The sequence below is a fragment of the Amblyomma mixtum genome, chromosome 3 (assembly GCF_055824585.1).
Source record: "Amblyomma mixtum isolate Tamu chromosome 3, ASM5582458v1, whole genome shotgun sequence".
NCBI classification, from domain to species: domain Eukaryota; kingdom Metazoa; phylum Arthropoda; class Arachnida; order Ixodida; family Ixodidae; genus Amblyomma; species Amblyomma mixtum.
In genome coordinates this window covers 265,831,651-265,856,720 of record NC_143014.1, presented here as the reverse complement: position 1 = coordinate 265,856,720, position 25,070 = coordinate 265,831,651, and the positions used below count along the sequence as shown (strand labels likewise).

The 25,070-nt window shown below is 45.4% G+C and overlaps 1 protein-coding gene and 2 pseudogenes across 2 annotated transcripts in view; 2 read left to right on the top strand and 1 right to left on the bottom strand.

Moving 5' to 3' along the window:
• The window catches only part of LOC149354635 (uncharacterized), a 23,290-nt pseudogene extending 3,356 nt beyond the window's left edge, over positions 1-19,934 (bottom strand). Inside the window, exons 1-5 of the transcript XR_016291368.1 lie at positions 19,643-19,934; positions 18,717-18,894; positions 17,259-17,481; positions 16,260-16,391; positions 8,664-8,804 (exon numbers count right to left, since the gene is read on the bottom strand). The product of XR_016291368.1 is annotated as an uncharacterized LOC149354635 (transcript). The remainder of the gene's footprint in view (positions 1-8,663; positions 8,805-16,259; positions 16,392-17,258; positions 17,482-18,716; positions 18,895-19,642) is intronic.
• Positions 4,365-6,066, top strand: LOC149354636 (uncharacterized; annotated as a pseudogene).
• LOC149354634 (DNA-directed RNA polymerase III subunit RPC7-like) lies at positions 19,683-25,070 on the top strand. The gene is made up of 5 exons (XM_089583441.1): positions 19,683-20,214; positions 20,333-20,519; positions 21,045-21,169; positions 23,324-23,461; positions 24,916-25,070. The coding sequence occupies exons 1-5, from the start codon at positions 20,092-20,094 to the stop codon at positions 25,003-25,005; spliced, it is 663 nt and encodes a 220-aa protein (XP_089439567.1). The 5' UTR covers positions 19,683-20,091; the 3' UTR covers positions 25,006-25,070.

Here is a 25,070-nt window from a genome sequence, read left to right as displayed (position 1 = left end):
ATGCGGAGCCATCCTTTGGCGCTGCGTGGATCCCACTGTAACTATCGAAGGCGGCGGAAGTTAGTGGCATGACATGGCATTAGATCCGTCGCTACGAGAACTTTCAGAATGGGCAAGTGGGCGATGTAGGTACATCCGGAACTACAAAAAGAAATGGAAAAAGGAGCCGGAATTCAAGGGTAATTGTTTTTCTCATTATTGTGAACATGCTGTTATACTGAAGATAAAATCGACAAAGATTATCATCTAATGGCATATATCCTTGATTTATTCTGAGCTCATGCATATCGTAGAATGTAGCTTCAAGAAGGCGCATGCTCGATGCTTTGAGGCGACGCTCTCAGTGAGAACCTTTCTCTTAAAGCATAAAATAGAAATGTGAGGCTGCGTAAGTATACAGTAAGGTATTTCCACTGTCGATGTGTCTAATCTGCGCGCGAACATTTAAAAGGTGAAATATCCCTAAACTAGAGCTGCAATTGCGTTCTTTAGCGGCGCCTTTCTTTTCCGCATGCAGACTGGCGGGCGTCACCCGCCTCAGGTGATATGGCCTACTGCCGCGCCTGCAAAGTGGAACTGCGGCTCCGTCTTTAGGACCTGGTTAGCCGCACCTGTTAGCCGCACTGGTTAGCGCGCATTACGGATGGGAAACGTAACAACGGAAAGAACACGCCGTGCGCACCCCCTCAGACATCATCTGCGTGAAATAAATCTAATATGCAAATATTCTTGCCGAAAATTAATTCAATATGCTTAAGAAATGTCGTCAAAAACAAATATTTTTGGTTACTTTTGGGCTACGCAAAAATTTCGCTTTTGGCTACGTTTGGGCTACTACGGAGGCCAATTTGGCTACCTGAGGTCGGAGCCATCTGGCAACCCTGGCAAACAGCTGAACAGAGGGCATAGAAAACAGCAGCTACAATTAGGCCTACTAAGAGATATCTCCTCAGATATTGCACATGATTGCGCACCACTTTCACCTTTTGTCAAAACGAGTTAGAACTGCTGCATCAAGCATTACCCCATGTTAGCAAACACTGCCTTAATGCCATTTTACAGAGACATTTGTTAGAGGCTCACATCATCTGATTCCACCCAGCACTGAAGCAGGAAAATCTTATGAACAGTTGATCGATTCTCCTTCACAATGGAGAGAGAATTCTACTGATAAACAAGACCATACATAATGCATCGGCTTGCTAGCTGGCGAGTGACAGTGCCTTCGCTGTTCTGACAGCCATTCACACAAATAGTAGGCAGCAGTACCTCAAGCAAGCATAACCGTTCATCATTACACGTTTATTTTAGGCTTCTTTCAAATGAAAAGAACAAACATCATGCACAACAAGCTCTGCAATACAGTGCACATAATTACTGCGCCTTCCTAGAAGAGTGCCGAGTGCTCAACACGAAGAAAAAGCGCTGCATTGTTTGAGAAGCAAAGAGCCACAAAGTCAACCTACGTATGTTGTTGGAATGCCAAAGAAAAACGGCACCGCATCACTAAAGGAGTGGAGCTGTGAATTAAACACTCGTCAGAATCCCACTGATGCGACCAAGGAGCGGTACAGCCAAGAGTAGTACTCCCAAGGTCACTGGCGGACTTAACCAGCAGTTCACGAGCAATTAATTTGAAATTTGCAGATGTTGACCAATTGTCGGCATTATTTCTGTGTGATAGCACAAGTTTCAGGCTTATGGTGAATTCCAACTGCTGATTCAGAGCGGTGAGCCCACCCTACAACAGAGCACCTGCCCCAAATCCATGTTAGGAACACCTCTCTCCGTAGCAAGCTGGTAGCGCTCGCAAAGTAACCAGCATTCCTTGCACTCTCCTGCATGCATCGTCTGCTGCGGAACATTGAATCCGCCATTTTCGGTGGAGCAGTCTGGTCTGCTTCATGGAGCCATCTTGGCTTGACAACTGCTCCCAATCTGCCGCCAGAACAAACGATCCCCAATCCCAATCTACCATTGGAATAGAACGGCTCTGAAATGAGGCAAAACATGACCTTGAAGCGTTCCAAACCTGCGGCTGGAATTTCCCAATATTTTTTAATTCCAGATGGCAACTGCAATTCTGAAGGAATGCTCACAAGGTTAGAGTATGTACAAAGGCCTGACAGGGCAGCAGTCGTACAGATATGTGCACAATGAAGACGGCAATGTGTAAAAAAAAAGAAACGGTTCGAAATAAAGAGAAAAGTGTAAAAGTTAGAAGATGTTACCTCAGTGCATATTGTCCTTTAAAGCGCCCTTGGGAAAATTAAGTATATTTTATGCTCCACAAAAACTAGTGCTCGTGGGCAATTCTTTTCTACACCACAAACTAGAAAACAGTAAACTCTTGCAATGGCTTCTAGAAGAATTCAATATGTACTTTAATCTTGGGTCAGAAGAAAAGTGCCCAATTTCTAACCCCTGAATTCAAGAAAACGAACAATAAAACTGCAACTAAAGGGTCCCAGTAAAACAACTGAGATTTAATATGCCAGATTTCCTTGGCAAGCCTATTTCGTTTGCTATAGTAAGTGCCTTAGCTTGGATGCCCCAGCATGATTATAACTCGAAAGAAAAATTAATAACAGAAGAACAATCCCTGTCTACACACAAACTACTAAAACATAATAAATCAAGGATTCCCAGGAAAGTAATGCTAATCCATGCTACCTTTATCAAGAAGTGTGCATGCTAATAACAACACAGAAAAGGCTGGAAACAGCTCTCATAACAAATGACTGCGCTCGTTAGCATCGAATGTTATAGCTACTTGAAAGGAACAGCCCCATGTGCAGTGCGGCAAAGTCTGCAACATGCTATCGGAGCAGGAACTGCTTGGCACTGCAGAGTCCAACATATCTCATTATTTGGATTGGTTATTTTAGGACGAAAAAGTCCATAACATTAGTTTGATCCGTTTTTCTTTTCCTTAATGTGGCCAAGTAGTTTCTTTTCAACGGCATCATCAACACCAGGCACCAGAGGGCAGGCATCCGGTGGTATGCATGTTCCTATCATCCACCATGGCTTGAGAAATTGTTAACATCACCCTGAACCTTAACACATAGTAAACAATGCACTCTGCCCGAGACATATTTAATCTTCGTATCATCACGAAATTCAAATCAACCGAGATAGTACCATCGAGATTCTACTGCACCCCTCCCGAAGGATTACAATATCCATGCCCCACAGTCAATATCAACAATTTTCATGATCTAGAAGGGGCGCCTCAACTGGTCCAATATGGCGGCACTATGGAAGACTGCTTGAGGGGTCGGTGTAGGTATAATATCTCTTGTCATAAAATTGCATGTTAAACTCGTGCTTCTTTGCGGACGCTGGCAACCTCACGTGAGCTAGGTGGTCTTTCTTTTCTCAAGGGTGTTAAAGGGAAGCTGAAATGCTTTTTTGAGGATTCGAAGAGATTCACGGATGCTGCTTGTAGGCTAAGCATACCAAGTTGTTTGCTTAGTTGTTTAATAAAAGTCACGACAATCTTCAAGCTTTTCTTCAAAGCAGTGGAGGTGTGGAGATGCCCGAACACCCCCACAGGCTTATTCAGATATTACGTCATCACTTTAAACGTTAACACAAAAAGATTTAAAACTTGAAAACCTCTTCAGATGCCCTTTAACGAATAAATGAGAGACAAGAAAGAAATCGCTGCATGGCGTTCAAAAATGAACAGCATGAAAGCAGAGTGAGAGACTGTCCATACGCGTTTTGGAGGGATTTAAAATTCTCTCCCAATGACATCGACGATGACAACTTTTGTACAATATGTGAATGATGAAAAAGAAGCGCAATTTTTTTAAATTCAGCATCAAGAGTAAGCAAGACATAAGCAGGACGCAGCATATGTCAGTTTGTCAGGTTGCTTTGCAGAAGAGAACTTTGTGAGTAAATTTCCCTTAATTTTGAAATTATAAATATGTGCCCTTTCATGTTTTTTGCTGGTGGTAAATTTTATTACCCATAAGCAACTATGAGGGGGGAAGCTGATCCTAGAAAAAAATTTTAAGCAACAGTGTATACAGCTCCTTCCATCCAAAAGTCGCCGTCCTAGTATTCATGAGCACATCGTGTCGGAAAAAATTCGTATCATGCCAACTGTTTGCCGCAGAATGTTCTGGATGGTGTCATACGATTCAGCGTTTCGTGCAACATAAACGTACTAGTAAAGTTAGAGCCTAGCTCGCAGCAGGGATTTGAACCGGCGACCTATAGTACGGGGTTGCTTATCATGCGCAGTTCCATTGTCCATCAAGACAAGTGAGACTACTACTGCGTCATTTCCTTTCTTCAAAAAAAAAACAATTTTCGATTTGTGCAAGGGCAAAGCATCCCGCCAAATGATGATGGCGTTCCATTCTGTGGACTTTCTGGTGTTCCACTCTTACAGGTAAAGCTTAAGCGTCCTCGAAATTTTTTTATTAATGAAGGCACAGTTATGAAAACATCGGGAAATATGTATGTTTGCACGCTGATTTTAAATATGTAATTTAATCTTACATAACACAAGTCTCTGTGCACTTATATAATGTATTATATAACTTTTTGCCGAGAGCTTTCAAGAAACTTTGCTGCAGGGAACTTCTCTTAACATCAAGCTATGCAATAAGCTGCCACTTCACAAACAGGAAGAAAAATTTGTATTCCTGTGCAGTAAATTTTCTTTAAAGCTCTCAGCAGAACGTTACATAATGTAAGGAAGACGACGGGCATACGCGCGAGCCGCATTGCCATCGCCTGGTGCACGCTCCTGGCTCCACTGCCTGACCTCGGACTGCTGTTAGCCATTCTCCCGTTGAGAAGCTTCGCTGTACGAATCCCACCTTACATTTGGTGGAGGTACGGGGTAATATCATCTCGCCCTGGAACTCCGCAGCCGAACGCTACCCCCTACCGCGATGCCTTCAAGTGAGCCCGGCCGCCGTCGTCTGTGCTGGTTCTCTCCACCAGCGGCACAGACGACCATGATGTTGAAGATTGGCTCACATCGTACGAGCGGGTGAGCGCATACAATAAGTGGGACGCGGAAACCAAGCTGAACAATGTCATTTTCTATCTGACGGGCGTGGCAAATCTATGGTATCGGAACCACGAGGCGGACATTACATCATGGTCCGTTTTCAAAACGAACTTCTCAGAGGTATTCGGCCGCCCGGCTGTCAGAAAACTTCGTGCCGAACAGCGGTTGCGTTCGCGGTCGCAGCAGGTAAGAGAGAACTTCACGAGTTACATCGAGGATGTCGTGGACCTGTGCAAGAGGGTGAACGCACAGATGACCGAAGCCGACAAGATCAGGCACATCCTCAAGGGAAATGATGAGGACGATTTTCAATGTTGTTGGCACGAGACCTGCGCACCGTCGCCGAAGTCGTCACCCTATGTCAGAGCTTCGACGAACTCCGCAAGCAGAGGGCTCTGACACGCGAACACACCACGAGCATCGACTCGCTTGCTGGCCTGAATGATGCAAGAGACCAGTCATCGCTCCTGCCGCACATCAAGAGCTTCATCCGTGAAGAAGTTGCTCGGCAGCTCTCGCTTATTTCAAGCCATCAAGAGCCATCACCAAACATAACTCCGAATCTGGGGTACATCATTCAAGAACAGGTCGCTGAGGCTCTTCCGCAAGCCCCTCAGCCCACACCTTTCGCGGTCCCGCTGACGTATGCGGAGGTTGTTGCGCGACCTCGACCAGCTACCTATGCTCCACCTCCTGGTCCTGTTCGAGAGCCTGCTGCTTTTATTCCACCGCCTGCTCATCTGCGAGCCTCCTGGGGCACGCCTGATAACATTCGACCGCCAGCTCAACTGGGCAACTCCTGGCGCACGCCTGACAACCGCCCAATCTGCTACTTCTGCGGCTTGCCAGGTCATGTGGCGCGGCTTTGCCATCGACGCAGGAATGCCTCACGACCACCTCCTGCTGAGCCGCCCCTAAGCCGTCCTCCTGAGCGCACCGCCTTCTCTGGACGCCGTTCGCCTTCTCCACGTCGGCGCTCCATCTCTCCAATGCGATGGCGTCCCTCGACCACTCAAGAGGAAAACTAGGTGCCGCAGTTCCTAAGGCGAGAACTGCGCAGTCGTCGAAATTTGGAAGGTCTCATTTGTCTGCCGCTAATTTAATTGAAGTTTTTGTAGAGGGCGTATCTGTCATGGCGCTTGTCGACACCGGTGCTGCCGTTTCTGTCATGGATGCAGCGCTTTGCCGCTCTTAGAGGAAAGTGAAGACGCCCCTCTCTGGCCTGTCGTTACGAACTGCAAGTGCGCACCTCATCCAGCCGTTAGCAGCGTGTACTGCTCGAGTAGTCATAGAAGACGTTTTATATTTGGTCGAGTTCATCGTTCTGCCATCATGTTCGCATTCGGTCATCTTGGGCTGGGACTTCCTATCGCTCCATGACGCCGTCATCGACTGTGCTCGGGCTCAAGTAGAACTCTCTACGCTGCCGAATCTCGTGCTAGAGACTGAAATTTGTGGTGCCCCTGTTTCTGCCAAAGCTTTTGTCGCCAACAGTACCGATATTCCAGTGAGCTCTTCCGTGATCATGCCTCTCTCCTGTGACTGTGTTCGCGATGCCAGTGTCACCTTCACGTCGTCTCCCACTTTTCTACGCCGCCATTGTCTGCCGCTGCCTTATGCCCTGCTCACTTTATCCGCCGGCCTCACCGCACTGTGGGTCTTCAACCCGTTTTCCAGCCCCTTCGCACTGCGCCGAGGGGAATGCGTCGGAACCGTGCAGCTCTTTGATTCTGTTTTCAACCACCCCGACGCTGCCGCAGAACCACCGCCGGTCGCCATGGACGCCCTCAGCTCCACTGCCTGACTTCGGACTGCTGTTAGCCCTGCTCCCGTTGAGAAGCTTCGCTGTACGAATCCCACCTTACACATAACATATTGAATAAGTGTACAGGGACAAGTGTTCATAAAATTAAATGCCACATTTGGAATCAGCACGCAAAAATACACGTTGCCGGAAGGTTTCACAATTGTGAATTCATTATTAAAATTTTTTTCTAAGACCCTATACCCCCTTAACTATGAATATAGCTTTCTAATCGTGCGTACAGCAGGCAAGCAAGAAAAAAATTGTCTCCTTTTTTCGTGCACTGTCTTCTCAGAGCAATTAATGGCACCTTGTGCTCTGAGTTTATTTGTAAGCAGTGGACAGAAGGCATGCAATGAACGTAAGACCATTAGATACTATTCTTTTCGCCCAATTCTATTCGATTCTGGTCATCCTCCTATCTGCCCGACTCAGACAATGACTCAGTGACACGGCAGCGTGGGCATGAGGCAGTCAAAGTGAAAGAAGATTCAGAATGAAACAGAATTCAAATTAAATCATTTTATCACCTCGCTGCCCCATCTTCATTGATAACAAAGCACCATATCACTATACAGCATGCCGTAATGAGGCCTCCAATTACAGACAGTCAGGCACAAAGCACCTTGCATTCAAAATGTGCTTGTTAGTCATGCATGCTCAGCCATGCTGCTTAACAAACAGCACTTGGTATTTGTGTAGGCCCTGCTATTCCAGGTGAATCATCTCTTTAGAAAATGCAGAGTGGGTGCCTGATAAGAACTGAACTGAAATGGTCCTGCAGGCTGCAGCATGGAAACTTCCTGCTTCCACGATTTCCTGATTTCCCTGTACTGTTGGCAGCAGGATGACGAGATAGAAGCACCGCTTCTATCTCGTTAACAAGCAAACATCCACATAATAGTTAAGATGTGTTTCTACTAAACTCTGATAACAATGACTGATGTGCTACCAAAAAATTCAAGCAACACAAAAACGTGATGTGATTCCACGCGCACCAATTCTTATTCGGCTAGCTCACAATGCTGTCGCAGCATGGCGTCTATTTCATGAAAAATTCAGGGGGGCACTTTGTTGACCTAAAGTACGGTGAGGCGAAAGCCTTAAGCGTGGTGTTGAAGCTTCACCTCTAAGAGTGGAACGCGACAGCGTCTTGCAACACTGCCAGGGAGTCCACAGAACGCCATCGCCCATTCGGCTGTGTGCCTTGCTAGTCGGTAAGCTAGTTTTTGAGGAAAGGAAACGTATCTGTCTCGTATATCTCGGTGGTCGACATAACTGGAAGGGAGGAAGATGGGAGTCAACGAAGACACCATATTCACTAGATGTGCCTTTGTTCAATCCGAACCATCAAGCTGGCATGGCGGAGTGGTTAGCGTGCTCGTCTCGCATTCCGGAGAACCTGGTTCGATTCCCCAACTCGATCAATTTCCTACTCGGTTTTATTTATTTCTCCGCTCTCACTAGAAAGGTTAATTAGGCTAATTGGTTAATTAACTAATCAACTAAACTCAGTCCCACTTACTTGGAGCATCACTATACGATCCCTTTAATTGGTTGCATGGTTACTAGCCAAAGTACAATTAACCCCGTTTGAAATTTGCGCACTGTGACGTCACGACCATTTCGAACAACTGAAAAGCGTGACATTTCTGTCTACAACTCCTGCTTACAACGATGAGGCATTAAACGCTTTCCGCCTTAATATCGCCAACACCTGCCGTCCCCACAGACAACATCCAGTACCCACTGGCAATAGCCAGTCCCCAGACTGAAATAAGACACAAAAAGAAAGAAGGGCACTAGTAGCAACCCACACACCTTTCCTTTGGATGGCTTCTCAACTGGTGCCTCCTTTTTAGCAGCCGGAGCACTGAATAAGTCGGGAATGGGGCTGTGAGGTGATGGATGAGTGGAGGACGGTCCTGGTGGGTGTTCCATGGGTGGGCTTTTGACCATATCCTGGATATAAACCAAACAGAAGCACACAACCACTAAGCACAGAGTTAATCTGATCACACACAAGGCTTAGCCACTAAATGCACAAATACGTTTCAGACCTTCCAGCTCAGAACAAAAACCCAAGTGGCTGTAGGATACATGAAGACACAGCACTACAGTTTTGCAGCAATGCAGAACAGAACCCGCTTTCTTCGTGGAACAGGATTTGACGCAAGTTCTGCGTCTTGCAGTGCTTCTATGATCCCGATAGTAAGTCACAGATTAAAACAACAAAGGACTCCTGCATCATTACTGCAAACCATATTTCACTTCAGTGAAGCCCAGATGTATGGTTACATACTTGGATAATGCAAGAGGGTATCGCCGCGCACCAAATCCAATGACCATGTGTGTTCCGCAAGAGAGAGTACACTTCGACTACCTCTTCATCTATGTGCCACCTGGCAACTCATTCCAGAAGAAAAAGAAGAACATCAGCATAATATTCATGGAACGGGCTCCCAATTACCCACCATAGGTATGTGTTATTCCTTCAGAGGCAACAACAACGGGCTCTCAGAATACGGCGACCAACCACCAATTTGAAGTTCAATAAAGGATGTTATCATCATCATCATGGAACTAGGCAGCTCAAGTAGAAGAGGAAAACGAGGATGGTATAAAGGAAGAAGCAAGCTTAACTGCCCCACAAAGAAAAAAGAAAAAGCCCAGTGTACTGCTTAAGACATACTGTTTCGAAAGTACAATATGCACAATCTCGGCGTGGCTGTATCAAAGCTATAGGCTACAAGGTACCCTCCATAGGGGCTTCACCATTCCATCTGCTGATGTGGTGCAAGATTTGTGCGGTCCAAAATAGCTGCCAAGCAGGTATTCAGACAAGCCTGCGAATAAATGACGATCTACACCCTGAACTTGCACACTTGGCTGATAGTCAGTTCATTCGCAGGGACGATTATAGTGATGCTGATCTGCATCTCAATGCTGCATGATCATAGTTTATAGCGCATTCTATATTCATTAAGTCCACACTGCACTATGCCTGTGCGATTGCACAAGCTTATCAGTAGCATCTTGTCAAACGTTAAGGGGGCCAAATCTATCCGCTGGATTTGTCAATAGTTACTAGGGTTGACTTGCAAATATCTCGGAAATAAAAACCACATCAAGACTGAACTCAGACCAAAGCTTCTCCATCAAGTTTATTATAACAAGTCTGCTGTCAGCTGTGGCCGCTATCTGTTGAAGCCAGCGTACCTGTCATCTTGTTGAGACAGTACACAAAAAAACCTTTGGACAGCAGTACAACCCCAATACTGTTGCTTGTTTATTTACAATGAAATACTAGAGGAAAAACCAAAGATCTGATTATTATAAACTACATTAATTTCTCTATTTTTTCTACAAAGTGGCACTTCACAATTGGTGCTGATAATGAGTTATTCTTCCCGAATCCTATTTTTGTTTGTACACACTGTACTACTTATTAAGCGATACTTTTGCACTGTTTCCTTTAAATTGTAGTCTACTTTCTCGTGCGTAACCTAATGTAGCCTGTTTGTTTAACACCCCTTGTGCAATGTTTCTGAGGCAATATAGGCAGTAAAAAATTAAAATGAATATGGGCAATCTGACAAGCTTCCTCAGCAAGCTGAGCATTTTGCTCAGTGTGTACGGTGATGACAGAGTAGGTTTCACATGGAAAGACAAGATAAAATGGTGCGAAGTGCTGCACCACGGCCATGTTACAAGGAAATCTGGTGTACAAAAGGACTACATCTGAAGCTTCTGCGGGGCACCAACATACACCGAGAGCACACCAATGGCGGTTCTGTTTATAGTCTTTCTGTCAGTGTGTTTATGTGCAAGCGACAGGCAGTTTCTCGAAATCTACGCAGACCGGCGTGAAGGTGTCCACCAGCTGTCTGTAAAAGCCATCCGTCTGTCAGCTGCCATGTATTATGAGCATCATGGTGCAAGACAATGTTGGCACTTAAAAATTGCACACACTGGGATGTTGAGCCAAATGGTAACACTTTAGCCTTTGCTGAATGAGGAAAGTATAGTCAGTCATGGATATTATCCACTTATTCACAGCTGGCTACGAAGGAAATGGTCCCAGAAAGTCCAAGAACACGAATGCTGGAAGCAGCAGCCCTTGGCATATTGTTTTGATGGTTGCAGCAAGTTGAGATCAGCAGCACGTCCAGTGTCCATGAAAAACCCCGCTGCCAAAGATGGGCTTGTCTTGACAAAGCAAAGCAGAAAAAAAAAGTAATCACAGACGTTCGTTGGTACAACTTGAAGGTAGGCTTTGTTGTCTGAGCTTGCTTTTCCTTGTAATATTAGATGCCCCTCTCAAGAGAGGAACAGGTCATGTTTAGAGAAATGTGCCAAAATTTAGAGGCATTCTGGCCCTCTAAATGATCGATCACGAAGTGCATTTCCATGTCAGTTAGCAACTTTGTGATCAAGCTTGGTTCTCCCATTGCTCCAAGAAAGCCACTGTTGTCTTCCGCGTTTTGAACACCAAGTTCAAGAAGTGTGAGAGGGAGCATGCCCGTGTGTTCGTGCTTACGCCCTTGGCAATGGCTGCCATTAGCTGGTACTCTTTTTTTGCTGCTAGCTGCACAACGCATGAGGTGATGTATCCTCTCTGCTTGCTTGAAAAGGTGCATCATGTCTTGGACAACATCTTGAGGTTTTCATTCTGCACCTGAACACTCGACTTGATCACATGCTCAGCTTGTTCACAGCAACCTGTGCAGGTGTAGGCTGCCAGACGAATGAGCACCGTCCTCAAGGCTGAAGTAGATATTCATCCATTCTTGCTGCACCCTCCCGATGGACGAATGCAGCAGCACGACCAAAGTGATTCAGCCAGTTTTCAAGGTCCTTAAGAAGATAGCCGTGGAATGCCCTCGGGATCTGTCAACCCTGGGGAACGTAGCAGGCTAGCATTGCACTGTCCACAGCTGTTCAACCAGTAGTCGACATGGTCCCTGGGAAATATACCAAGCTCAGCGAACAGTCCTGAAATTCTCTGACAGGCGAGATGAACCTGGCTGTCAAATGGCGCACGGCTGGCATTCTTGACTCACTGAGACGCAGCCAGCAATCCCACCAGTTCTTTCATGCACCTGGAGCACACAAAGGGATCATTTAATGCAGAGTACCAAGCATGGTGTTTGCACCCATTTGAAGGTAAATAAATGCACACTATTGCTACCGCTTCTTCTAGGCACCACCTGGCAAGACCACACAGCAATATGTCGGCAGACAGAAGGCGTAAAGAAAAACATGACACAAAGAAAGACTAGGTAAGGCAGAGAACAGCACTCCATTGCCTTTTCCAGTATTTATAAATACTGTGACCTCCTACAAAAACATTAGAGGGTGGGTGCACAACAAAACACACACATACAATACACATGCGAATTCAACAATTGCAGTGCAGCTGCAGGTAATTTCAAGAAGCAAAAAGTTATGTCAACCTACTATTGCCCTCCGAAAGAAAAAAGAATGCATAAGACAGTTATTTCGGGCATTTAACATGCCTGTGTCTCGCTGTATAGCCCGACAAATGAGTAAAAATATCCGAAGTATTAATGCTAGTATAATGACTACTGGCTAAATGGCAAGCATAAATGCACTTAAGACACCACAGATAATTCAGTGCATACAAATAGTTTCCCTAGAAATGTTTAAGATGTGCGAAGTTGACAAGTTTCAGACAAAAAAAGTCACACTTTCATAAAACCCTGAGCCTTTCGTCGACCTAGTAGTATCATCGACAAGCTCATACAAGGTGGGACATGCTGTCATTTCTGCCACATGCCATGGACCTTGAGAAAAGTTATTTTTGGGTGGTTATATTCCATGACCTTTAAAAGCAGCTGAAATGAACTGCAGTCAGTAAAAAAATAAAAAACTAGCATGCCATGAGGGATGCTGCATCATACATAACACCTGGATATATCAGTGCGAGACTGAATAACGCGGCAACGCTCATAATTTGAGTGTTTCTTAAGAAACCAAGAGCAGTGAACGTTGAAAGGGACAAGAAGCATCAGGGGAAAAAAAGGCAAATGGCAGCTTTCACCGAGTAAAGCTGTTATGCAGAGCCCTCCCAAGTGGATTTAGGGTGCAAACCGTCAACATCCAATCACTTGACCATCCATATGAGGTCACCTGTCATCCCGTGACTGCACACCCGTTGCGATTGTTGTGGTAACCCAGGCTGCCACAAAGTCTTTAGACCTTAGCCACCTGGCAAAAGATAACTAGGAGCACAGTGAGAGCTCTCGCTGAGTTTAGTGCGTTACACAAAAGAGTGTGTAAACAGTTCGCAAGTTTTTTCTCGACAGCAATTTGTGCAGCAGCGGCTACTTCAGGAAATCAAAAGAACGAGTACAGTTCGATGTACAGCAAATCCTCATAGCCTTAGCTGCTTTGGGACGCTAAACCCCATAAACCAAACCAAACCAAAGTCATTGAGACCACGAAGAATATTTAAATTAACGGAGAGGAGTGCAGCAATAACAAAATGGGACCCAGGAAAAATATTTGGTATAGGGAACGTGCTACCTTCAGTGGATGAACTTTGTGATTATTTTAGGAAACATAGATGCCGGCAACCTACCACTACGCACCCCACAAAGAAACAGCACAAGGCAGCAATGCATGCAGTCAACTTCTCAGAGGCACAGCGCAAGAATGGTTGCGTCGTGAGACATGCACTGTCGTTGCTAGAGGTGGGAGGCACTTTAGCATCGGCATTGCTCTGCACTGCTGCATCGTGAAAAAGCTATTAGAATTATCCAGGATTTCGCATTAACCAAGTCTGAATAATTGAGGCTTTACTATATATTTGTTTACTTGCCAGTTAAGTGACTAAGAACCACAACATGACATTATCCCATATCACACTGCCGACAAGAGGGGAGATGTCATCAGGAGAGGCCTTGCGTGAGGCTATTCACCCACCCGACTGTAGGTAAAGCAAGGCAGGTACAGGACTATGGGTAAAGCAAAAGCGGTGCGAAGAGTGATATCCAGCAGCCAAAAATGCGTTGAGAGCCTACAAAGGGCTTAAGAAGGAGGTCTGTTAAACACACTACTAATGCTGGCTCACTGCATGAAATACCAGGAGAGCACTTGAAAGAAGATGCAATAGTCAAAAATGTTCCTTCACTGATCATTGTGCTCAAAAGTTATTCGACCGTCGCACAGTAGGGTATACGATTTCGTAACCTTGTGTCTGCGCATGCTTAACAGTCAGCGCCTGAACAAGCAGCTGAGAGAACATAACAGGAAGGCAACAAAAGGAGCTAATCATTACTTGGGACTTGTTACAAGAGTGAATGATGTCCATTCCTCACTCAGAGTTCTCTGAATGGTGCACAGGTGTCCTGCAGCTGACATCAATCCCCATGTCAGGGCTCCATTGGCTTTTATGCTGGCCCCTGTATCTTCCTTTACTTCTTCTTTGCACTGCGTGACCGTTTCGAGCATTTGACCCATAAAATGTTTTCTTCAACTATTTGTGTGATCAAAAATGTCCACATCATTACGAGTTAAAAATCACGGCTTTTAAAGAAGAGCAGCGTTGAATCATGTTTACTACTCTAAGCCGGTAGCAGGACAGATTACTGCACCCATCGCTGAAATGGTGAAATGGTGTGTGAAAAGCCTGCAGCAGTTCTGGCCCACTACTTCTCTACAAGTATAGTAGTTTCTTTTTTGCTTATAAGGTTCTGCAAGTAGAGCTTAACACTACCTGAATAAGATGATTAAAATTTTCAGCACGGCACTTACCACAGCCTCAAAATTGTCACTACAGTATTAACTCCTCGGCACACATACTGTAGAACTTTACAATCCACTATAAAGGAAAAAAATGCTTCTAAATCTAGCTTTTCCACGCAAAGCACATGAGCACCCAAAGCAAGACGAGGCACACATATAACTGCCTGGCCCGCTCAAATAACCAAACAGCTATGCCCTCAGAGAGAAAGCACAATAAACTGATTGATAACCCAAGCCAGACAGGTACTCATAAACTACTCATCACAGTTCTAAACAAGGGTGATGTAGTGGGGCACATAGTGTGCACTGAAATGGAAGTGCCCTGCTAAGCTACACATCAGACTGCACAAAGGTACTTCCCCTTGGCCATACGTCAAACTCCGAACAAACCTAAGAGCTGAAGAATTAAACTTACTGGACTGGATATTGACACAAAATTTGTGGAGAATGAACGAGCCTGGGAGAGGCTGTGTATCGTAGGCTGTGCTCAATTCTGCAAAGCCTTTTTGCGCGCAGCTCTGGCTGAACTTGAGACCAAAAAAAAAAAAAAGAGAAGTCAGTCAGTGTTTGCCAATTTGCAATGGCAGAGTCTGTCTTTTTATAGAAATGCTTAGTATACCTTGCATTGAAACTGCAGCATCTGGACTGTGCACCCAACAAACATGAAGTAGCCATGGTTGTAATGGCTTAAGAATCACAAAAATTCAACACTTTTATCGCAGAGTGCAAAGTGATATAGTCTCCGCGTAACAGAAAATTCATGGGGAGAGGGGGTCATTGCGATTTTCTTTATTTGTCCACACAACTGCAAAGCACGTTTCCAAAGAAGCAGAGAAATACTGGGCAGCTGAACATGAATGGATTTAAAACGGCAAATCTGTACTTGCACTAGCACAGGCAATCCTCATACCTGCTCAGCAGAACATATTCCACTAAAGATATTGAACATCACGCATTGAGCATGCCTTACCAAAGTTGTTTTATTCTGAATTTTCATTTAGAAAGCTTCATACTAGCTGCTCTAGTTTAACCAAACTGAGACTCCTCGTTCCTTGAACAGCTACTGAATAGCCCGTTTTAATTCAGGCTAGGTCAGAGACAACTCTCCAGTATTGGAGAGCTATATGAGACCAACCTCTTACATGTTATCAACAGTCCACTTGCTGTGAGGAACATTCAGCCAATAGTTCGCACAATTGGTCACATAAGTTTAGTTTAGTTTAGTTTATGGGGTTTAACGTCCCAAAGCAACTAAGGCTATGAGAGACGCCGTAGTGGAGGGCTCCGGAAATTTCGACCACCTGGGGTTCTTTAACGTGCACTGACATCGCACAGTACACAGGCCTCTAGAATTTCTCCTCCAAAGAAATTCTAGCCGCCGCGGCCGGGATCGAACCCGCGTCTTTTGGGTCAGCAGCCGAGCACCATAACCGCTGAGCCACCGCGGTGGCGGTCACATAAGTTTGAAAACTACTTGCTAGGATGCCATTCTACAACCAACTTTCCTGTCATCAGTCAACCATAACAGAACATCAGTATGATTACACGAAAATATATAAGCATAACGACATACAAAGAACTAGGACCATTATGAGAATTAGAATGTTACACTACTCACTGCACGATAAGAGGGCAAAGGGTGCTTACGCTTGCCATCCGTGGTTTCTTGTGGCCTTCACTTTTTGACCGGGCAGGTGGACCACTGTTGCGTGTAGGACTGCCGGGAATGCCGCTTGGAGGTGCGGGTGATGTGTTTGCGCCAGCACGGTTGGCCTCTGTCTGGGAAACCAAACGAACTCTAGCATTAGTTTAGTGACAAGTTAAGTCAACCACATTTTGCAACACGATAATCTTAATGAGGGTCGTTGATTGCATTAGTTGATGCTCAGTCGACACCAAGAGAAATGAAAAAAAAAATTGCTGAGGCTCAGCTTGGCTAAGCCTGGGGAATGCGAAGCATATTAGTGGCTAGGCTTGGTAATACATGGCTTTCCTTGGTTGAATACTTGGTCATTTTAATACAACCACTAGAAGCCTTCGTCGTGGGGGAAGACAACGGCATGGCTACAGCGGAACGCCGACTAACCCCGAGACGCGCGTTGGGTGAGCGTTTCACCTACACCGAGTGTGAACGCGCGTTCGAAATGCGCGGGAATGCGCGGGTGTGACGGCTAGGGGTCCCACGGCGACGGCGCGAGGTAGAGGCCGGCTCTCTCATCCGATGTCACGTGGTGTGACGTCACGGTGTCACGTGGGGGTCCCACGGCAACGGCGTGAGTGGTAGCTCTAGCAATATGCTTCGCATAAAAAAAGACAAACAGCGGGATGACAGATTCGTTCAAGTCTGTTGTCCTTTAGTGTATAGCAAAAACGAAAGGCGCACGCAGCAATGTACAGACAGTGAAACTGTCTACCCATCACTGCTACACAAATGCTCCATTAATAAATCCAATTTTCTCACCAATAAATGTATTTTGTTGCAAAACAAACATCAACATAGCTACAAATAGCCAAACAAGCAATTTTTACTGAGATCGAAAATTGAATGCAGTTGTCGTCAGTCTCCCTTTACGCCAGGCCAATAACTGAAGGGTACAATCATAAGCAGCACAGCGGCAGCAACACAGCTTATCAGTTGGTGCTCACCCCTCCTGCTTTGAGCAGCTTGTGACAGAATCATCCGGTGGGTTGTGGAAGGTGAGCTTCTCGCACCGAATGTTGGAGATGGGTGTGCCATCCATGGAGAGGTACAGGTCGTACACAAACTTGACCTTCTTGGGGTCTTCCCGAGTGCGGAAGTACACCTCCACGGGCATGTTGAAGCCTGCATAGCCGCTCTCGGAGACTTGGTAAGGTGGCTCCTTGAGCACTGCGTAAGGGAGAAAACAACACAAGTGTTTCATCTTTCTAGACCATTTTGCATACTTTGCAAAGACTGCGTGCAAAACTGTTGCACTTGCAATGTTCAGAGCCCTACTGAAAGCAAAAGGGAGAAACTGATGCCCACTGACATGAAAGGTGTGTGTTAACACTACCTCACTCTTTTCACAACAGCAACTAAGGCCAGTTAACCAAGTCAGTGTTATCATGACACTCTGCTAGCACTGAGACAATGGCCAGGTACTTTCAGAAACAGTCATTAAAGCTATGTGCAACCTTTTTCCTTCGATAACAGAATGAATGACAAATGCAGATGCTTTATTTATAATTCTTTAACACATGCATTCTTTTTTTTTACTGTCACTAAGTGCTTCACTAGGAGAGTATCAATCTTCACTGAATTTGAGACAACTACACACACTAGTTTATGGATACACAGCTGCAGCAGAAGCAAAGGAATTTATAAAGGTGCATTTTTCTAGATTAAAAAGAAATGTGGGCAGCTGCTGCTTATTCCACTAGTCCTCTTCAGTGCCACCTGATTGATAAATTAATTGACCGAACACTCTAGAGTAAAGCTCTCAGGCGGTAAAGTAGCTGCAGTGGCTCAGTGGTTATGGTGCTCGGCTGCTGACCTGAAAGACACGAGTTCAATCCCGGCCGTAGCGGTTGAATTTCGATCGAGGCGAAATTCTAGAGGCCCGTGTACTGTGCGATGTCAGTGCACGCTAAAGAACCCCAGCTGGTCGAATTTTCCGGCGCCCTTCACTACGGCATCTCTCATAGCCTAAGTCGCTTCGGGACGTTAAACCCATAAACCTAACCAAACTAATTTCAGTCTCAGTTCATGTGAGCATGAATCAAACACAGTGAGGCTCCTCTAAAGGAATATTTACACCCAACTGTTCCAAAGCTGTGGCTATAGTTCATAAAACTTGAAACATGTTTTGTTGAGGACACCATGTTACGCAGTGTTCCAGGAGGCAAGAAAATATCAGGTACTCTGATTCAAAGTGTTTTTTTTGTTTTTTTTTCCAAGTTCCGGACTTATCAGTGGCAGTTGTAATTCACTTTTCCAGTGATCACAAAACATGGGCTCTGGTCACGTCGGCTGGGAAGGAGCAACCAGAGCGAAGGAGATAAACGAAACAGCCAACATAAACAAGAGCGACGCAGGCCATGAGGAGATAAGGCTAGGTGAGAGGAGAGCAGAAGCAGGCGTACCTCGCTTGGGCTTCCGGAAACTTTCGTGCAGAAGGAAGACAACTTTGTCAACGAAGTGCTGGATGTTGCAGCCCTCGGGTCCACGCACGAATACAGTCCAGTCGTGGGTGAAACCCTCGGCCGTCGGGCGAGCACGGAGCACAGCCCTGTGACCCAGTTCCAGCTTCACCTCGATAGACTGCAAGTTGGAGAGCGCGCGCTTAGTTCGGCCCGCTCTGACGCCATAGCGGGGCGTCTGCATGAGCTCCACTGGATGCCGCCGCGCCGCCTCGGCGTCTCAGAAGCGATGCAACGAGAAACCGCGCTATGTGAGATGCGCGCCGGTGCTACGAACGGAGAGAGTGAAAAGGTGGCGTAGCCAGCAAGCACTGAGCTGACGTTTCAAGGGAGCAGGTCTGAACCGATGTTCGCATGCAGGTAGCGCGCATAATACCAGGCATTAATTACTTCACACCAACGTATCTTAATTTTCTTTTTCGACAACAAGTCATGTTTTGCGGGAAACATGCGAAGCACGATAACGTGAAATCTTAGCCGAGATGGGCGTTTCATGTAGCGTTTTGGCAGGTATGCATCCGGGGATCTCAGATGCGTTAATTTAGACAGCGGAAATTTCCCGCGAAAAACCACTATCCGACTGCTGCACATAACTCATTCATCGGAACTCTGAACAAAGCGTGCAATGTTTAACTCAGTTAAAAACCGGCCGGTCTCTACTCATTCTTCGAGAAACGTAGACGTCGGCTCTGTATTAAGCTAGGAACTCATTTTAGGAAAGCGGTGCCGCCAAAATACTGCACGCGCCTGATGAAAAAAAGCTTGCAGTCAAATTGTGCAAACAGCGATTACTACAACCAATGATATATATTCCGCGCCATTTAAACGAACGACTAAAATGAAAAACGGCTAACTGTCGAAACGGTTACCTTCGTCGGAGATGTCATGTTGGCTGCAAACTTACGCTCACGACGCGGCCATGTTGTTTTATGCGATGATTGTTTGGATTGTATAAGCCGCCTGAGCGTATTTTAGCACTGCGGCTTGAAGCGCGTTGTTCAAAGGCGGTTTTGCATTGAGTGAGGCGTTTAAAAAAGTATCGTAATTTTAATTTATCTCACAGCGCGTGCCTTTGCTCTGCAACATTTTTCATGCTCATGCTCTCGAATACACTCATCGCAGCCGCGCAGTCGCATCAACCTTGGCATCACGGCCATAGTCACCGGTGGTCGTGATTTGTCAGGCCGCATTGGCCGCCGTCTCCTGCAAAATCTCGCCGCGTCTTTCCTGCACAACACAGGTAGTACGATGCTCTTGAGCTCCGCACGTGTTCCCATCTTTCGGCTAGTGGAAACCACGCGAGAAGTCTCATTTCACCATGGCCGGACGTGGAAGGGGACGCGGTCGTGGCAGTGGAATCTCCTTCAATGTTGAACAGCTGGGTTTGACACGGCAAGAAGCAGCGCTGACACTGTGCCAACAGCCGCCGCCAGCATTCCCGGTTTGTCTGAAGAGCGTATCTTGTCTGTGCCATGTGATTGTTGTTTGATAAGGCGCCTGTGGTGTACCAGTGCTGCTGTGCGAGGCGCTCACATTTAACTTTGGTTCACGCTTTGCAGCCTTTGGACTTCTCCCCGGCACCGCTAGTTAATTCGGGGGAGAACACTTACCTGGCCGTCCTCCTCCGTGAGCAGCGCAAGAACTTGCGCGAGTCCAGCTTCAACGTCGCACATTGCAAGCCGCCTCAAATTGTGGAGAGGTACTCTGACCGTTACCAGGTGCCGAAGGCGCCTGATGTTGTATTTGGTAAGAATACTCGCTCGCCAAATGTGATGTTCAGGCGTCCTATGCGGCCATCTATGCAATCTGTACTTAAGCTTGTATGCATGCAGTTTACTACGCTTTTAAAGACATGGGCGCAGTGCTATTTATTGTTGTCTACCAGAGGTTGGGCTTCCATCGTTTACCAGCTCAGCGCTGCGGTGTGGACGCAAAAGTGGGTGAAAGTCTGGCTTACAAGCCGTAAGGTTCATTTCTACATTGTAAAGATAATCTGGATTAGTAAAATGCTTTCCACGGTAGCCTGTTCTTCTGAGTTAATGGTTTATATACCAAATCATACTATCTGTATTCTATGTGTGACGCTGGTCACTGCATGACCATTCTGATCAGCGGAATTGCAGGTTATATATATATATATATATATATATATATATATATATATATATATATATATATATATATATATATATATATATATATTTATATATATTTATATATATATATATATATATATATATATATATATATATATGTATATATGTTTTGCAGACTTCTCTTACTTCCCGTCTGAACTCAAGGTCGCTAAAAAGGCTAAAAAGACCAAAAAGCCAGCCAAGGCTTCCAAAGGACGCGATGCCATTGCCACCGGACTAGACATACAGAAAAAGCTGCAGGTATGTGCTGAGACGTTAACATATAGGTTCCTGACTCACGACCAATGCAAGTTCCTGCTTGGGAAGCACGCTGATAAAACAAGTGTTTCATTCCAAAGGACAGGTTATCCAGCTAAGTGAGCCCATAACTTATGCACGATGTATGTAGTACAAGACCGGAATCCAAGCACTACTGCAATCTTCAGGTTAGCACGCTATGCTTAAGCACAAGGACTATATTTACAAAAAACAGGACAAGACAGATATGTGCGCGAACTTTCAAGTGTTTAGCCTCCGTGGTGGCTCAGTGGTTATGGTGCTCGGCTGCTGTCGGTTCGATCCCGGCCGCGGCTTTTGAATTTCTTTGGAGGAGAAATTCTAGAGGCCCGTGTACTGTGCGATGTCAGTGCACGTTAAAGAACTCCGGGTGGTCAAAATTTCCGGAGCCCTCCACAATGGCGTCTCTCATAGCCTCAGTCGCTTTGGGACGTTAAACCCCATAAACCAACCAAACCAACCAACCTTTCAAGTGTTTATTAAATGTATCCTTATACTCGCATACAAAGTGCAAATGTACAAACACATATGAAAAACAAGATGGAAAACAGACTGGGTGGGCATCGAAGAAACTGTGGCAAAATCAACAATCCAAACAATCTCGCCAAGCTTGTAGCTCGCTGCAAAGAATGCATCCCAAGATTCGAGGAAACCACTATAATCGGGAATTTCACAGACCGGAATGAAAGATTAGTCTTTGAAGAGTACGAAATGGCACGGGCCGGTTCCGCGGAATGCGTAAGCGATCTGTCAATAGTGCTGACACACAGCGAGGTTGAATGGTTAACAAGCAGCGCGATGGAAAGCGGTGGTACACGGGTTACGGTTTCATGAGTAGCACTGAACATCTTGTATCTCATGTGTGTTTGTACATTTGTACTTTGTATGTGAGAATATAAGGAGAGCAGTGAATTTAATAAACAGTTGAAAGTTCGCGCACATACCTGTCTTGTCCTGGTTTTTGTAAACAGTACTTGTTCAAATATAGCGTGCCAGCCTGAAGATGACAAACCAACTAGCTGCCATTACAGCATTGCTTACTACTGCAATGTTTCATTTTTTTAGTGTATCGATGCATTATGTCACATTAACTCTAGGCTTTTAAACAGGTTCACCTTAATTATATGAGTCTCTGGATAGGCATAATTTAGTGAATGTCATACTTGAATCAACACACAGCTTGATTGGGTCTTGTGGTCTATACAAGAAAATGTAAAGGGCTTCAGTAAGAAGCAGCACCTTTGGAGACCCTGTAAATGTAAGGATCACACAAAGCTCTTGGAACCTCATTTGAGAACCTGTGTGCTGGCTATGCAGTATTGGTCTGGATCACTGCAGCTGGTAAGACACATGGTTGCAAGTCGCAGGTTGAAGAGTAGGCCAGGGAGAGGTTAGAGCTGTGTAAATATTTGGTTATTTCTAGTGCCAAAAGACATTAGTACTGATTAAAAGCATGCTGTTTGGCATTGATGCAGCAGTACCGCATAATAATAGGATGCTCTGAGTGAAAATTTGGTTTGTTCTGCGGTGACCTGAAGCATTTCAAATGAAGGTGCACTTTTATGGCATCCTTAGGTGCAGGTTTGAGGTAATTTATGAGGACAGAGAAAAACCTGTGAGACCAATATCGCATGAGGGTTGAGAAATCTTTCTGATATTTTGCCGCCGCCATGGCATTTGAAAAATTTCTTCACTGCTGTGAACTGGTTGGTATGCTATCTCTGATATGGAACTTTAGTCGGATACAACTCAAGAACAAAGTGACAGACGCCCCTCAGAAGACGCCCTCCAGCCAGTGGGGTGGATGGATATTTTCATGGCCTCGTGGTTAATCCTTTTAAGCTGTGATTAAGCCCCTTTCATCTGCCAACCCCTGGGATTTCGTGTTAGCAGGCCTAAGGGGATTAACCATGATGTCATGAGAATCCGTCAATGCTACTGGCAGGACAGCCTCCTAAGTTGGCACTGGGTGAACTACAGAATTTCTTTATTTGTTAAAAACGTCTGCACTTAAACTTCTTGCTTTGTGGATGTTTTATGCCAATAAGCAGTGGAGAGCTCATTGTGTACCCTGTCGTCCCGGGGAGGTTAATGCATGCGCGTCATATGCCATTGCAGGCTCTGGAAGAGACGGAGGCAGGTGGTGAAAGTGGTGAGGAAGGTGATGAAGAGCCTGGTGAGAAGAAACCCAAAGAGGGTGAGGAGGAAGAAGAGGAAGAGGGAGCTGAGGAATTGGACGAAGAGGAGCTGGAAGAGGTAAGGCGCTTATAAGTTGGCGTTACGGGTGTCGTGCCTAGCAGCTGTTGCGTGTGCATGCATTCAGCGCGGTGCTGTCCGTAAGATGGGAAAGGCAGGCTGCCGCCGCTTCAGAAATGTTTGCATCAAACCAGTCCCTGTGCCACTTGGTTGGTGGTCATTCAGCATGCACATCCTCGTAGTAATTAAGCCAATGCTTAGCTGCATCTAGAATATTGCTTCTCAAGTTTATTGCCAGACACTGCGAAGAGTTGTGCATGCTCGGCAAGCTTTGCTTCTCGCTGATGGAGTCTCAAACGCATCCGAAATGTTGCGTAGCTACTAAATGGCTGCTGTAGCACTTTAGCATGAATTGATTGTGCGTCTTTGATTGTTTGTGCTGCATTCAGGTAGTTAGTTTCGTAGAGCATCGCATATGTGCATGCGAAGTCGCACTGTCAAAATGTGCAGTCAACACTGGCCTGATGCCCCTGCAAGCAGTAAGCATACACAGACTGCAGTTGTGAGCAAGGGTCAGGAAGGGGTCAAGTGGGGTCAGGTTGAAACTCCATGCTGTCTTGAGATAATATTAACCTATTTATAAACAACCCAGCCTTTTCCTCTTCTCTCACCTTTCTACACCCCAAGGGGCCAGCTTTATGTGAGGCATGATACTTTCCCCTGAAAAAAAAAAAAAGATAAAAACCTAGCTACACCACTGGTTGGGAGCCGTATCGCCATTTCTGTCATGTTTCCATGTAAAGATGCTCTGTTTTGTTAGCTTTCTGGTAGTGTGAAGGGAAAGAAAAGCAAACCTAAATTGCAATTTACTCTGGAACCTTGTGTGATACACCAGCCACACTAGCTTGTTATGAAAAGAGCCCACAGAATGTATCCATGTTTTTGAAATTTGGTGTTCTCTTTTGCCCAAGTGCTGTAACTTTTTTTATAAATTCAGCTTATGAAGCCATTGTTTTATACCACATTGCCGTTCACGTGCAAAGCACATCTTGTGTTAGCCCTCTATATTTTCTGCTGTCATGCTTTCAGAGTTGAGTGGTATGGTCTTCTTTTAATGTCCTCCGTTGCATTTAGCCATGCCACTTAAGACATCTGTGGAACTAAATAACAGGCATGGTCATGTTCTCGACTTCACAGGCTGTGTTTAATGACATAATATGGAGCTCTGAACCAGTGGCCTAACCTAGCGGTTAACCAGTCGTCACTTTCTTGATATAAGCTTCGTTCATTCAATGTGTACACGGAAAGCCAGTTGATATTCAGCTGAGAAACTCATTTTTACTGAAACTGCCCTGAAACCAAACCCCTAAAAACCCAAGGTTGTAAATTTTGTCTATGCAACACTTGCCAACAAGGTGTGTGTTCAGTGATCAGTGTGATTAACTTTTTGTCAAAATGCTAACTTATGAGCGAATGTGCTGTTAAACTGTCACTGTTTTCTATTTTGTTTCTAGGAGACAGATTATGCGTTCAATCATTTCGACAATGGTGAAAGTTATCTGACAGATGAAGATGACAATCTGGATGATGGTGCTGTGTACTGACACACACCCGTCTGCATTATTTATTGACATAGTACTTGTAATATAAAGTCTTGATTTCTGACGCA

What these genes read in the sequence shown, in the direction of transcription:
- LOC149354634 (XM_089583441.1), top strand. Translation starts at nt 20,092, where the DNA reads ATGGCCGGACGTGGAAGGGGACGCGGTCGTGGCAGTGGAATCTCCTTC. An exon ending in AGCCGCCGCCAGCATTCCCG is followed by an intron (nt 20,215 to 20,332) that starts GTTTGTCTGAAG and finishes CACGCTTTGCAG; the next exon opens with CCTTTGGACTTCTCCCCGGC. An exon ending in ACGAAGAGGAGCTGGAAGAG is followed by an intron (nt 23,462 to 24,915) that starts GTAAGGCGCTTA and finishes TTTTGTTTCTAG; the next exon opens with GAGACAGATTATGCGTTCAA.